General features: G+C 31.4%; 2 protein-coding genes across 2 annotated transcripts in view; one reads left to right on the top strand and one right to left on the bottom strand.

The window, feature by feature from the left end:
- LOC128989012 (potassium voltage-gated channel subfamily H member 2-like) overlaps positions 1-16,261 on the bottom strand; it is a 412,396-nt gene that overhangs the window by 176,257 nt on the left and 219,878 nt on the right. The window lies entirely within an intron of this gene.
- LOC128990238 (uncharacterized) lies at positions 2,289-5,250 on the top strand. The gene is made up of 3 exons (XM_054412539.1): positions 2,289-2,714; positions 3,749-3,947; positions 4,141-5,250. The coding sequence occupies exons 1-3, from the start codon at positions 2,331-2,333 to the stop codon at positions 5,178-5,180; spliced, it is 1,623 nt and encodes a 540-aa protein (XP_054268514.1). The 5' UTR covers positions 2,289-2,330; the 3' UTR covers positions 5,181-5,250.

Genomic DNA, 16,261 nt, shown 5'->3' with positions numbered 1-16,261 from the left:
CCAAATTTTGCTTCAATTTGACAAGGAAAAACAACACTCAAGTCCAAGTTCCAACATCAGTTTGACTCCGAAACGTGCACACAGGTAGACTTGCGCAGAGTGGGTGGAATAATACTAATCTTGTAGAAGTGTGATAAGTTTCAAGCTCTTAAAGTAAAATAATTTCTGTAATATTTTGTTGAAGAAAGAATTCATTAACTAATGTAAATTTGTATGAATTCAGTGTCTAAAAAGACAAATGTCGCATTTTGGAAAATTCTTTCCCAAAACATATATTAACCATTATAGTAAACCATTATTCTAAAACCAAAATTAAGGTTAAAGAGAACATAAAGATGACATTCTGAGAGTAAATTGACTTGGTAAATATTTACAGAAGTTGAAACATTATCCATTAGTCTCTATTTATTTATTCATGAATGAAGGCGTAATACATACATTGGAGTACTTAAAGTAATGTTTAATTTGTGACGAGTAATATTTATAAGCTTTTAAAATACATACAGATATAACTTTGTACTAATCGTTTATTTATGAAGTTCATGATCCCCGAATTAATTGAAAATATATATTACCTTTTTTTTAGACAGGCAAATCATACACATTATCTATGAAATTTGTAATTGTAAGTATTTTTATTGTCTTTCAAAATCAGTATAACTTAGATTTTTATGTAGGCCTAGTACTAGCTTATCCGTCGCGCGTTGTTGCGATTTCAAGACAGTTAAACATTCCATACAAATTAAAACATGCAAAAAGTAAATTTCTTACAGTTTTCAAAAAATCCTATTGGTAAGATAATTCTTATAACCTTAAGTTTTAAAACCTGGGGTCAACCATAGGTTGATACATCTACAATTACAGAATCTCTATATTAAAAATATTTGGTTTTCTTTCATGAGTCAATTTGGCACTTCTACGTAACCGATTTTTATAATTTTGGTCTAAAATTAATATATACAAGCACGGATTTGTTATCAGGCAGTGATGGTTTCATTTATTTACTATATCACTCGACCAAAAACCTTAAACTTGATTTTTTTAGAATAATCAGGCCTATTTCAATAAAAGATGTATTTTACCAGTTCTAACTGCATTAACCTATTATGGGTGTATACTGTATATATATCAACACACATTTGTAAAAGAACCATCCGTGAAATTCCAGCTTTCATTTAAGTTTGTTGTTCATTTAAGATTATTAAGATTGGACGTACCTAAAGATCGCTGCTGAATCACGAACTACCCAAATTGTTCCAAAAATGGTTTTTATTTCTTAAAAGATGGGTGAAATTGAATATTTATTGCCAAACCTAATCTTATACATATTTAAAAAAAGTCGGTTATTCATTAAATATTTTACTTAAATAGTCATATAACAAATTTACATATTTACGAATTTTTGAAAAAAAAATATGGCAAAAACTTATCTTGTAAATTAAAAACATGTTTAATATAATCGTTTATCTTCATATAATATTCAACCACAATGTTCTTGTGTAACCTAACCAGTAAAAATTTGCTGTTATAAAAATAGCTAAAAATTCAAAAAAATGTTCATATTGTACAATATTAACTAAAATTGTTTTTTACGTTATTCTGAGATTGTGCATTAAATTATATCAATATTATGTTTTGTAAGCAGTAATATTTGTAAGGATTGAAATAAAAAATTCTTTACCTTCCTGTTATTTATAAGCTATAATTTAATATTACTAGTGCACCCGTTGCTCGAACTCGATCAATTGCAAATTATTACAGGCGTTATTTCAAAACGAATAACAGTAATAATTTTTAGTCAACTCAAAGATAATGTAATCAATCACTCCACCCCAGTTATCGAAACTGAAAACGAACGCTCTTGTGTGTATCATGTGTTTACTATGAACTGCTGTAATTAATACAAATTATTCGTCTATTTAAGTAGGCAAAATCTTTTCTTCATAAGAAATAAGTTGGGATTTTGATGGCCTGTTTGGTGAAGCCCGAGATTTTTTCATTACAGGAATTTTTTACAGGTGTCTACACAAAAAATATTTTATTTTGACATATCCTTTGTCAAAATCCGTCCATTACTAACGGTGTAGTGTTTCGTAGAAATCGCTTTCAGGATTATATATAAGGATAATAAACTATAATACACAGATTATTTGAATCGTAAAACAACATATTATAGCTCATGCATACAAATCATATTATTTTTGGGCTGGTTTAAAAAAATCAAATATGAGCTTGGCAAATCACAAAAAGAGCATTGTTGCTTAGCAATCAACTTAACAAATCCTACTGTACAATTAGTTCCTAACCCTATAGTTAAAATTTCAGTAATCATGTCCTACGACTATTACCAAGATCCTAGTCAGGGTTATTATGACATGTATGGAATGGATCCGTACATGTATCAATACGACGAACAGCCTCAGGAACAGGAAGAGGATACGGCGTCGCAGACACTGAGAAAGGAACATGAAATGATTGAAGCGATAGAATCAAACCGTCTCTACCTTCGAAAAGTTAGGAAACGTTGTGTACAAGAGGATTTCGCTGATTTGGAAAAGACACAGATGTTTCTGTTCGAGTTCCTAATAGAATCACTGGAGGTTAATACGACGAGTGAGCTAGGACTCATTCCAGAATCAAGTGAATCGTCAGAACTTGTTGCCAAAGTCCAGTTCCTCGACACTCCCTGTCTAGAGATAAGAGAGAAAGGGGAAGTAAGTATTTGGGACAAACGATGCTTGTTAGTGTTTATAATCAATCAACGCGAGTTCTTTATTTTTAAATGTATGTGATCACTATGCAGATAATGAATTCAGTATCTTGGTAGCATTCCGTAGCCAGGTAACACCTATGCGTTATAAGAATTAATGATGGGTTGAGAACACAAAAATGTTTCCTTACATACAGTCTTACCAGTCATATTCATTGTAATACAATCCACTAGACAATTATTATTAAGGTTAAACGGTGTGATCAGATAATAGGCCTACATTACAAAACATTATTAATAATTTCGTTTAAGATACACAAGAAGCATCGAAATTTTTTTTGAAAAGCAAATTGAATATTCAAAATTATGATTGGTGTTGACTAAAATATAAAATTTTTAACGATCCATAATATACAGGGTGTCCCGGAACTGTCTACCAATATTTTAGGGCATTGATCCCGGGTAAGAAACATACCTAAATATCATATTTAAATTGTCCGGAAGTCCTTAGTTACTCACACAGACACCATTTTGTTTTTTTCAGTTATTAATTGTTTTCTAAAGAATGGTTAAACTTACGAAATTGAAACTTTGCACAAACATTTATGGCAACTAGACAAAGCTACCAAAAAATTATGAAGATTTTTCCAATTCATAAAACAAAATGGCGGCCATTTAAAATTTTGTTTCTTAAATAACTCAAAAACCATTGATTTTACAAAAATTTTAAATGGCCGCCATTTTGTTTTATGAATTGGAAAAATCTTCATAATTTTTTGGTAGCTTTGTCTAGTTGTCATAAATGTTTGTGAAAAGTTTCAATTTCGTAAGTTAAAACCATTCTTTAGAAAAAAAAAATAACTGAAAAAAACAAAATGGCGGCTGTGTGAGTAACTAAGGACTTCCGGACAATTTAAATATGATATTTAGGTATGTTTCTTACCCAGGAGCAACGCCCTAAAATATTGGTAGAGAGTTCCGGGACACCCTGTATATAGTTTTTAAACTAATATAGATAATTTTTAAACTCTGCTTCAGAGGATTGAAGGAAGTGATTCCATAATGGGCCAGAACGAATATTTTGAAACTGTTGGAAATGCTGGGCTGGGCAATGCAATGGACCCTGGAAAGACGGTAGAGACGGACAACAATTCTGTGAGAGGTAGTAAAGGAAAGCCAGACTTGTCTAGTACAGAAATGCCTCTCATATACGATACGAAGTGGGAGAACTCGAGTGGTAATTACTTAAAAAAGTAGTCTTTGAATAGATTAAAATATTAATTAACTGTTAAATATGATTATAAGAATGCTAAGCTCTTAAGTCTAGGTAATTTCCAGTTTGACTATTTTTATATGTGCCAGTTCTAGTTTTAGAATGCATTATCGAATGATAATAATCTGTGATATTGAAATGCCTTAAAATGTTACAGGGAAGTCAATACTGTTTTCAAAATCGGCGATTGAAACAATACAAGGGCTAGATCACTCTCCAATAAAAATCCAAGTTTGCCGATGCGCTACAGATAATGAAGAAGAGAAAAAGAATATTTGTGAACCTCTGGGCTACGCGCAAGTTCGACTTCCAGACCACTTCAGTCTTTCCGTACTACAATCCTGTAAGTCAGGAGTGATTCTCCCTGTTTCGTGCATACATAGGGATTCGTGTGTACTTAAAAATGTATTCGGAGTGAAAAAAGGAGAGGTGCAAGTTTTTGTGAGGCTATCATGTTTTGGCACAGTAATCACCACATCCTTCCAAAGTGTTGGACGAGATCGACGTTACGTGTTTAAACCGAGTCCCCAACCCGGCGTAGAAACAAAAGAAGATTCGGAGATCAACCGTGATACCTTATTGAAACCGATAGTAGCCGAGGAAGAAGTTGCAGTTGGAATAACTATACTTAAGGACAAGGATATATTTCAGAAGCCTGTTGTTTGGAGAAATAATACTCAAAGTGTTGAAGGTACGGATATCGATTTTCTCCCAAAATTCAACCGATTCAAAGACTATTCTCTAAGAATGCCTCGTGCTAGCGATGATAGTTTGTGCAGGAATGCTAATCCACCAGGAAACAAGAAAGCATTCTGCGATTGGCATGATTTGGTAACCAAAGAGGTAAAGAATAGTCTAAAAAATAATTGTGGATGTCGTGACGGGATGACATTTCCAACACTCAATGAAACATGTCCAATACGTGCAGTAACAAAAGAATCACCGCATGGATGCTCGCCAAGAGAACGAAAAAAACTTTCAGATAATATAGCAAAACCATCACTAATGGAAAAACTACTAGGGTTGCCAAGACGCGAATCTTTCCCAGGAGTTAAAAAAGTGTCAGAAGTACCTATGAAACCAATCACCGGTTTGGGAATATCGTCTGAGCCTACAGACTGTGACTGTGACTGTGATAGGATAAAGAACACGCTGGCAATGAATCCCATGATGAAATACACTTGGCAAGTAAAATGAACATGTAAGCAAAGTAGTCTGGCAAGAGTTCAATATAATTCATGGATAATACATTACTTAGGACACTCGACGTTATTTCCTTCTTATTTCATATCTTAACACGTTCTCTCCCTGCCGTAACTTTCTCGTGTATGTCTAGCACCACCTGATACTGAGTGTGGTAAATTAATATTTGCGTAGGTAATTGCGGGCTCTAAAATACAAGGATTCTATAAAATTAAGTTTTATAGTACCGAAACACATTTTTAAATCCCAGCCAGCAGACAAACCGCTCAAGGAGAAAAAAACACTCAGGAGGTTTAGAATTTAATAGCATCAAATAAAACATTCGCATAACAAAGCAAAAACCATTTTAAAACTAACTCGGTGACGTACATAAAAGTAAATGTCTCATTATACTGAATTCAAACCGAATTTCATAGGTCCGGAGACAAAACTAATAACTACGTTTCTAATACAAGAACAGTTTGTAAAATGCATCCATATCTAAGATTGAACTTACTATCATAAAATCTCCAAAATTGAATCTAAAAAAAAACTATCGCTTCATCTCATAATAATAGTAATAAAGGAATCAACAAATAGTTGATTTAGTAGCCCTTGGAGAATTAAGGTTAATTTCAATATAACGAGGCATAGACAGATTGTAAAAGGGGAAAACTATTGTTTACTTGGCACAAAACCGGGCTGAGAATCAATAATTGACAGCAAAGCAAAGTTCTTTGTGCTGACTCGGCTTCATGAAAGCCAGAATGGTGAAGCTGATTAAAAATCAGAGAGCGAAGTGACACATGTTACACGATGATGTATGAAGAGAACAGCCGTACAGTGACCTAGAAACATTTAATGATCAAAGCCCTGACCTTTAGCACGTCCGGTGCCAGTTTTTCATTGAAAGAGTATTATATCACATGTATAAACCTGCTTTGGATTTGTTTTGCCCTATTTATTTGGTATAAAATAAAATAAATAAAACATTTAGTTAATTTAGTATACTATAATAAATTATTAATACGTTTATTAGGCTAGGCCTAGTTTCTTTCTTTATTATGCCAAGTCAGTGAAATTAGATTTTGTAACTGTGTCTGAGTCAGTCTTAGGTTTTTTTTAATGGATGTGTTTAAACTATTTAGTAATCTTAGGCCTGTTTGACGCCAGTTTCATATTGAAACTTAGTCATTTATGATTTATGATATATGATTTAAGGATTTATGATTTAATTTAGGATTTATGGATATAAAAAGAGGGCCTTTGATAATTTAAAATCATTTGAACTGATCACTTTAACCAATATTAGGTTCCCGGAGTATGTGTTTCAAACTAATTCCGAAAAATATGTGTATTGTATACAGGCCTACTATTGCTGAATTACAAAAATCGGTAAAGACAAAAGTACAATGGATTTATTAATGGTTAACAGTAAATCCAATATTTATTACACGAGACTTCAAGTGATCATTACCGTACAGTTAATTAGTAAAATCAGATATTTAGGTTATCAGTCAATTAATTAAGCTCTGGTAATAGACAAATCACATTAATACACGTAAATTTGCAATGAAGTTCTCTTATTTAACGTACGTATTAAATACAAAATCGAAGCAGTCAAATCCGTGAACCAGGCGTTTGCTGTCAGAAATGACATTTCTTTGCCACCACATTCCAACACAATTATTATGTACCATAAATATGCATTGGTACATATATTTTATTTTTCTGTTGAAGAAATCAATAACAGTAATAAATTCTAATTCATTAATAATTCTACTTTACGACACGCATAAGTAGCGAAACAGCTGTGCTTTTCTACTTTGATCGTTGTTTTGTACATTACACCGTTGGTTATTACAACATGTTGAATCCTGATGTACTAAAATAGGTTTCAAGTTTATAAATCATTTTTTTTTTTTTTGCTTCCGGTTAAGTCATGTCTATTGCTAAATGCTAATGGATTCCGTTTCACGAAAAGTACTGTAAGAGTATGCTACATATTTTTTATTTTAAAGTAAAATAAAAATATCAAATTTAAATGCAACTAACATTAGATGACGAGGTGTTTTTATTATGTATTTCCTCAATGTGGTTTGGTGTTAATAAAGTCACACTTTTCCAACTTTACAGTCAGCCACCCTCTTTGAAAGTAGGTCATAATTTAAACATGCAAAACGATAAAACTGTCTTGCATAAACCACGCTGTTTCAACTCAATATCTCATTTTAGTTAAGCATGAGTTTTATTTCCAAATCTAACAAACACTTTTAGACGTATAAATTCCGAGTACCAAATATGATAAATAGTTACAATTTACTGAGAGAATTGTCGTATGGATAAAAAATAAAATCAATTGTTGAAATAATTGTATGCTATTTGAACAGATGTAGTATAGTGATGTAAAAATATATATATAAATAATAAAACGAATATTTAAATAAAAGAGGAGAAGGTAAACCAAGTAGGTATATGAAAATTATATTCTAAAATTTTTCTCACATTAGCTTACACACGATTTAAAATCAATTAAAACCAAATTTACGATTTTCAATACTTACCAGCTTAAAAAGCCAGAACTTAACAGATTAAATAAAACACATAAACGTTTATCAAATGAAGTGGTACGGTTGAATGTTGTTTCTAAAAACGCCGGCGGATGTGTAACTATTTTATACAACTGATTTAAAGATCAAAATGTTTGTATTTTTGAATTATGTGCTTGTTGCGAAGCACGGCTGCAACAGATAATAAATAAATAATACCCCCGCCGCAGCACACCTGCCGACTAAGCGAATTTCCATTTGTCTGAATTGATTTTCAGTTAAATATATTTTAATAACATTAGGTTTAACGAGTACCTAGGTTTGCTGCTACAAGGAAACTAATAAAGTGTGTTTTTAAGTAAAATATTGATAGCTTAGTACAAAATAAATAAATTTGCCAAGTTTGATAAAAATATATCCATAAACAAGGCAAACTACAACATTTGACAATATTCTCCATAAGAATAACATGGGAATTTTAAATTTACAATTATTTTTAATTTTCTCCGTTACTAATAATCGAACAAATATACTTTTATATACTAAATTATTTTTTTTTTAAGCTCTTTAAAAAGGTCTAAAGAGAAATCGGGAAATTCTGTGTTTTGAGGGTCAAAAGTGAGAAAAACCAATTTTTACCCCATAAAACCCCCCGTAAAGCCCCGTTCCCATGGTCCGATCGTGCTGATTCGCGAACTCATTCAAGTTTATCCCGCTTTACACCTTTAAACCAAATTTCATCAAAATCGGACAAAAATTACTCAAGTTATCGCGTTCACGGACGTATATATATATAAGTCTATATATATATATATACATATATAAAAATTTGAACGAATGGTGTTTTTGGCCTCTGGGGACAACAAAATGAAAAAGTAAATCGGTCCCGGGTCTAGGTCTTACCGTGCCACCTACGGTAATAGCTACTTTCCTATAGGGAAATTCGCTAAAAACTAATTAAGAAAGTAAATTTGTTGAAATACTAACTTTCATTTCGTTAGAACATACATAATATATACATACACGTAAGGATAAATTTGATATCCCTTAATAAAAAACTACTTAGTACAAAACACATATTTTTGTCAAATCTAAATATTAAAAGTAAGTGATATTGATTTAAAATATCAAGCATATATAAGCTTTGAAACCCCCAATGAAACTATGCTACAAAAACTATGGATAGTTTAGTTTTTAAATTTTATTTGGATTTTTAATACATAAAAAATACGATTCTGGTTAAGTAAATAAACGGTATCAGCATTCTGACACATACTTTCTCCCATAAGTTTGTCAACAACCTTTATCATGTGTAAGCGGTGAGAGTAAATATACGGAAATGGGATTTGTAAGATTTTCTTCAGAAATTAAAGGACTATAACATACTAAATTTTTATCAAAATCGTTAGAGCCAATATTGGGAAAATATGATTTTCCGTTATTTTATGGGGTTTTTATGGGGAAATAACATAATTTACAATAACTTTTGAACCGTAATTTTTACAGAGATGGGATTTGTACCATTTTGTTCAGAATATAAAGGACTATAACATACTAAATTTTTATCGAAATCGTTCAGGCTATTTTTGGGAAAATCTTTTTTTTCCGTCATTTTATGGGGTTTTATGGGAAAATACCCATTAAAAATAAAAAATTTCTAAGAAATTGGAAAAACTGTCAAAATTGTAAGGATTATAACATACTATGTTAAATAAAAACGGATTTTTTGTCTAAAATCCTATTTTTCGTTATTTTATGGGATTTTTATGGGAAAATAACATAATTTACTATAACTTTTGAACTGTAATTTTTACAGAAATGGGATTTGAACCATTTTGTTTAGAATATAAAGGACTATAACATACTAAATCTTTATCAAAATCGTTCGGGCCATTTTTGAGAAGATCCTATTTTTCCTGTTTTTTATGGGGTTTTATGGGAAAATCCCCATTAAAAAAAATAATTTTCTAAAAAATGACAAAAACTATCAAAATTGTAAGGATCATAACATACTCTGTTAAATCAAAACCGGATTTTTGTCTAAAATCCTATTTTTTGTTATTTTATGGGGGTTTTATGGAAAAATAACATAATTTACCATAACTTTTGAACCGTAATTTTAACAGAAATGGGATTTGTACCATTTTGTTCAAAATTTAAAGGGCTACAACATACTAAATTTTTATCAAAATCGTTCGGGCCATTTTTGAGAAAATCCGATTTTTCCAGTTTTTTATGGGTTTTTATGGGAAAATCCCCATTAAAAATCAAAATTTCAAAAAAATGAAAAAAAAACGCCTGGAGATACCACGGATTAGAACCTATATACCAAATTTCATTGAAATCGGACCACAGTAGTCCCTAGCTCTGTACACATCCAGACACACAGACACACAGACACACACACAGACACACACACACACACACACTCACACACACACAGACATCACTTCGAAAACCACTTTTTTGGGTCCAGGGGGACCCAAAACGAATATATCCACTCAAAACTCAAACTTGAAAATTTTGACGAAAACAATACTTTCTCCATATACTATGGTAGGGGGAGAAAGTAAAATGAGATAAAAACGTAATATAAAATATAATTTTAAAATATATGTTACCACTATCATTATAAAAAAGTTGTTTTTATATGACATACATATTATATATAACCTAGATAAAAATCAATATTCAACACTCGGTTAACAAAAACGTTCGTCATGAAACATGAGCAAAACACAGCGATGTTCGGTAGACGGGCGGAAATAAAAAGCAATGGGACAGATAAACGCTTTGTTTGACCGAAAACTCAATCGGAATAAATATATTTTGTAGGCTACGTAACATAAGTTTTTTTGTTTTTTATGATTTTTTTGTATAACAAAGCAAACTCAATTACTTAAGAATTAAGAAATACATTTCAAGCATCGTAAGTATACGGATACCTGATAACGAGGATTACGGTGTAAAGTTGCACTGTAAAAAGAACATGTATAGGGTGATTACCGAGAAACGCATTTTTTTCAAATAACGAGTATTCAGGCAATTCAGATAAAACGTTATATTTACGAGTGGAAAAACACTGTACCCAATATGCAATTTTAGTATAAAATTACTTACAATTTAGTGTTTAAAAATTACATCTCTAAGATGGTTGTCTTCTGCTTGGTATAGAATTCCTTCTTCGAACATCCCCTACAAGAGTTATCACACGTTTTGGTGATGTCACTTGGCCTTCTCGCTCACCGGATCTTGCAGTTCAAGATTTCGTTCAATGGTTTTTTTTATCTAGAATTTACATAAGCAAACCACAAACAATACAGGAACTTAAAGAAGCTATTCGCCAGGAAATCAACGCCATTCCTAGAGATATGTTAGAAAAATCCGTAGCAAGTTTTAGGGAACACCTTCAACACTGTATCAAAGCGGAAGGCGACCACCTTAGATATGTAATTTTAAACACTAAATTATAAGTAATTGTATTCTGAAATTGCATATTGTGTACATTGTTTTTCCACTCATAAATATATTTTTTGCTTTGAATTGCCTGAATACTAGTTATTTGAAAAACATGCGTTTCTCGGTAATCACCCTATATATTCCACATCAAAACACGACCACAACTAATCCTGTTACAGGTATGATATAATGATAAGTTAGCTTCAATTAAGCGTAAATGTGTCAAGAGATAGTTCTCGATCCAAGGGGTGGTGTCTATTGTCTACAATTAGAGGGTTCAGACAATGGATTGCACTTCTGATAAAGTGATCATTTGTATTCAGGCTGCTCTACTTCAGTTGATAACAAACTGCTCCAATGGGTCGAACCGATTACACAAGTAATTCTTTTGATACTAAATAGTAATTTAAAATTTCATATTGACTTCATCCGGATTGAAATTAATCTTAAAAGTTTCAATTACAGTTTCTTAGAATTTCTTTTGATTTCAACATTGAAGAGATTGGGACTTACAGTTGTGATAATTATTTCTAGGATGAGCGTAGATCATTAACTTTGTCGTTCTATTGTTCAATGAACTTTTCATTACAAAGAAAAGTTTGGATTTAATATCAAGAAATACAAGATATTGAAAGTCACTTAAGAGCACATTCATCAATTAAATAATGTTTTTATCAATGCTTCTTTGTATAAAATATATTAAAAACGTAACCATTGATATTCTCAACCAATTGGAAAATAAAAAAAATATAGTTTTTATTTTATAAAATATATTTTGGTTAGCTTACAATCGATGTCTAAAGTTGCAGTTAAAAAATCAATAGTAATAAGCTTATTTATTATGCTCCTTATCGAATTCCAGATTTCATTTGAACTTTAAATCTTATGCGTGGTTAAAGATATACCACACAAGCAAAAATTTAGAAGTGAGTTGATCCACCAATAACACCTAATAATCCACCTAATAAAATAGTCTAATGTCATTCTAAAAATAGTATTATAGATATTAGATATATAGGGTGTTCATAAAGGGGTGTCACAAACTTCAGGGGCTGATAGTACTAATCAATCTAAACAAAAAAGGTCCCATAAACATAGGTCGAAAGAAGTTTCGTTTTGCCGCTAGCCGCCATTTCGTTTTTTCACAAAACAATTTATATCTCAAGAATAATTCAAGCTACGGAAACCAAACTTTGCACAGAAATTTATTGTGTCAAAAGGCAATAAAATAGCTATATAATTTTCTTTTAAAGTAACAAAATAATGGCTATTTAAAATCTTTAAACTTAAATTACTTAATAATAGTGAAAACATGACAAGACAAATTTAATTTAGCATTTTTAATTCCCTATCAAACGGTACCAAGTTCAAAAAAATCGAATAACAAATAGCTGAAATATTAACATGTTTAGTTGTAAAATGGTGTAGAATAAGGCTAAGCTAGCCAGGTTTGCCTCATTTTTAACTAAAAATCCAACTAATCTTTATTCGAATTTTTTGAACTTTGTATTTTTATAGAAAAATTAAAATGCTAATTAAAAGTGTTATTTTTCATAATACCAGCCATTCTTTACTTTAGAATTTAAGTTTAAGGATTTTAAATGGCCACCATTTTGTTAGTTTTAAAGAAACTTGCATAATAATTTTTTTATTGCCTCTTGACACAATAAATTTATGTGCAACGTTTGTTTTCTGGAGCTTGAATAACTCTTGGGATATAAATTGTAAAAAAAAAAATACAAAACGGTTCATCCTATGTTTATATTAACCTTTTTGTTTAAAATGATTGGTACTATCAGCCCCTGAAGTTTGTGACACTTATTTATGAACACCCTGTATATTTACAGTCCCCGAGTCCTTTTAGGACAATTTAATAATGCCACCGATGGGATAATTGGATATAATATTTTATCACTTTCGTTAATTCTGTTTAAGGATTGTGTTTTATGTCTAGTTATACGACGAAACTAGTCGGTGGTATTTTGTTGATCAATTTGACTCCAGAAGAAGCAAAAAATCCAACTCTGTATAAAAATCAATCAATTAAGTGACAAGTAAGATCTCTTTTGGATACTAAATATTAAAAGGGCTCTTATTTATCCTTTCTTGTCTTATTTAAAAGTAACCAATTCATGTTTTATATTATTTAATATTGTTCCCATTCTAAAGAGACTTTAAACTGTATATATTAAACATTGATTCAAAAGCGTAATGAAACAAAACAAAAATGCCTAGTGGGTTTTTCTTTAAGTAGTTAAGCAAACATTACATTTACAGAATAACGGTAAATATTCTGAACAATTAAACGACCATGTGGGTCAGAAAGTTTCCATTGCTCTTAATTGGACATTTTGATCAACTTTTTCTCCCGGGTTCATTAAGTTTTGTTGCCGAGGGCGCAATTTCCCCCATGCCGCTCTCATGACTCACCCCAAGTTCTCATTCCGCTTTCACCCCTTTCCGCACCATCCATTATTATACTGTGTCAATCAATATCATCGATAATCTATTTTATTAGTTTTGATGATACGAACCTTGTAAAATATTAAATAAATGTAGCTTCTAAACAATATTAATCTCTATCCTAATATTATGTTCTGAACGTCTAGTGTAATGTAATGATTCGTTTTTATTAACTAAATTGCCTGCATAAGGCTCAAAAAGACATTCGACAAACGTGTAACGATTGTATTCAATGGCAAAGTCGTTACTAATACTAAAACAGTTTAAATTGTGATTTGTAGAATTTTTATCATTGTATTATTATTCTAATTAGTTAATATTTGTTCCTAAATAATTTATTCCAATTGCCGTTAGTCAAACAAGAAGAGTTAGTACCATCAATTAAATTATAATTTAATATTTATATGGTTAAAATAATGAATTAGCTTGTGTGATTATACAAGGTGACAAAAAGTCTGGCAATTAAATTATAATTTAATATTTATATGGTTAAAATAATGAATTAGCTTGTGTGATTAAGGTGACAAAAGTCTGGAAACGGCCTAATATCTTTTAAACAAAATCCCTTAGAAAATTAAAACCTTTGACATCAACTTATATGTATGAAAAATACTTTTTGCAGGCATTATTATTTTTGACCTCCACCAGAGGACGAACCATGAGGAGTAGGTACATAAATATTTAATGTAAGCATAGGTTGATATGCACATTATTTTAAAGGGTTAGTCAAGTGGAGGTCATTGCTGAAAAACGCGTCTCAAAAGGTTCCTTCGTTACAAAATGGCGGCTGTCCAAACTCCTTGTGGAATGTACCTGCACAGGCCTTAGTATTGTTAAATAATCGTAGTCAACATTAGCTAGACAGCGTAAATTGCAATTTAAAGTCAACTAGCTTATAGACTAATATTAATAAATATTCAAAACAAATTTAGCCGGGTTTCAGCTCGGTTAAATTTGAATTTTAAACCTGGGTGTGAAATAGATTGGTTCGGATCCTATCTTTCCAACAGTAAGTTGAGAGTTAGATTCTTTGGACACTTGTCAACTGAATTTGAAGCTACGTTTGGTGTACCCCAGGGCTCGCATTTGGGACCGTATCTTTTTAACACCTTTGTGAATGATATTGTTGAGGTTATTGGGTCTGACTGTCTGCTTTTTGCAGATGACTTGAAAGTGTATGGAAAAATTACCTCACTGGCTGATCGTCTGTTGCTTCAGGAGAGTCTCCAGGCTATTGTGATTTGGTGGCAGATGAACAACATGTCACTTAATGTGAAGAAATGCAACTGTATTACATTTCATAGAACTAAATCTGCCATCATCTTCGACTACAAGTCAGTTTTATAAAACCAACCAAGATATTTACCCCCACTGGCCTAAAGGCAAAAGTAATTTTTTAATTAAAATAACCGCACGATTATAAGGGTAGTTCACGTTGCAACTGAGGATTCCAAGTCAAAGGATGGGCGAAACGTCTTGTTTTGCACTCAGTATAAATACCGATATGACGCGGCTCATAAGGGTAGACCGAGAATTTGGTGATGACAACAGCCACCTAAGCATACGAATACAGATAGCAAGAAGTTAGCCTAAACGCAGCTTTACAGAATGAAGTATTAGTATAGCTATTAGGTTCATGTAACATTTGTCATTGTTGTTGCTGCACTTGGAGTTATATTATTCTTTGTAAGCTGTAAGTCCAGGATTGCGTGTTAGACGGGGAGTGTCAGAAAATCAGAACTGAGCTTATTACAACGGATCGATGCAGACAGTGTTCCTATACTCTTCGCAGAACTCTTTGTATCATGCCAAACTTGGACTCACCAAATTCCCCACATTATGACAATAGTAGTTCAATTTGGAGTAAATGATACATTAGGTACATTAGGTACGAGTACATTGAGCCAATAAGTTATACAATAATATGTGATAAAAGTTATACAAGAAGTAATAGTACATTATTAGAACTTTAGAATCTTTAGGAAATATGAGTCGTAAGAGCATAACACATTGGTTTGAGCTGCATTTAATAATTTATTTTAAGAAAGAAAAGTTTTAAGTTCTGTTTAAACTCCATACTACTCTTTTTTCTAAACTATTGGTTCAAAACTTGGTTTCCCAATAAGAGTATTTCTATACTCCTCACTTTTTCAAAATTTAACATGACAATTTGTGAATATCCGTTATCGTGGGAATTAATAATACTATATTTCGGTAATTATTATCTTTATCAAGAAGTATATAAATATTTGGTAAGAGCTGCTTTTATTTATCCATTTTAAGAAGAAAAAGGATAAATTTATATTACACCTATCTTTCCATGTATTTTTTGGAAAAGGGGTTCCTTACTGTTTGTAGGGTTATATATTTTGTATAAAACCTAAAATTCTCTCACCTACATCATAAAATCTTATCCCTAATTGAAATAGAAAAAAATATCATTGCTAAACATGTGAAGCCTCAACCAGATTCAACGAACTGCTAAAAGTGGTGTTCTTAATTTATAGAAAAATAAGAATTCAAAACAATGGTGATGTATACTCGATTAAAATACAAATATTGGTTGCTTGAAGAGTTAATACTGTAAATCAGTGGTTGGGTCCAACGACAGAACTAATGGTTTTG

This window comes from Macrosteles quadrilineatus, unplaced genomic scaffold (genome assembly GCF_028750875.1).
Source record: "Macrosteles quadrilineatus isolate MER2022 unplaced genomic scaffold, UCM_ALF_1.0 Scaffold_3__2_contigs__length_128488019, whole genome shotgun sequence".
Classification (NCBI taxonomy): domain Eukaryota; kingdom Metazoa; phylum Arthropoda; class Insecta; order Hemiptera; family Cicadellidae; genus Macrosteles; species Macrosteles quadrilineatus.
Note: the sequence above shows the minus strand (reverse complement) of the source record. Positions and strands in the feature narration are given on the sequence as shown.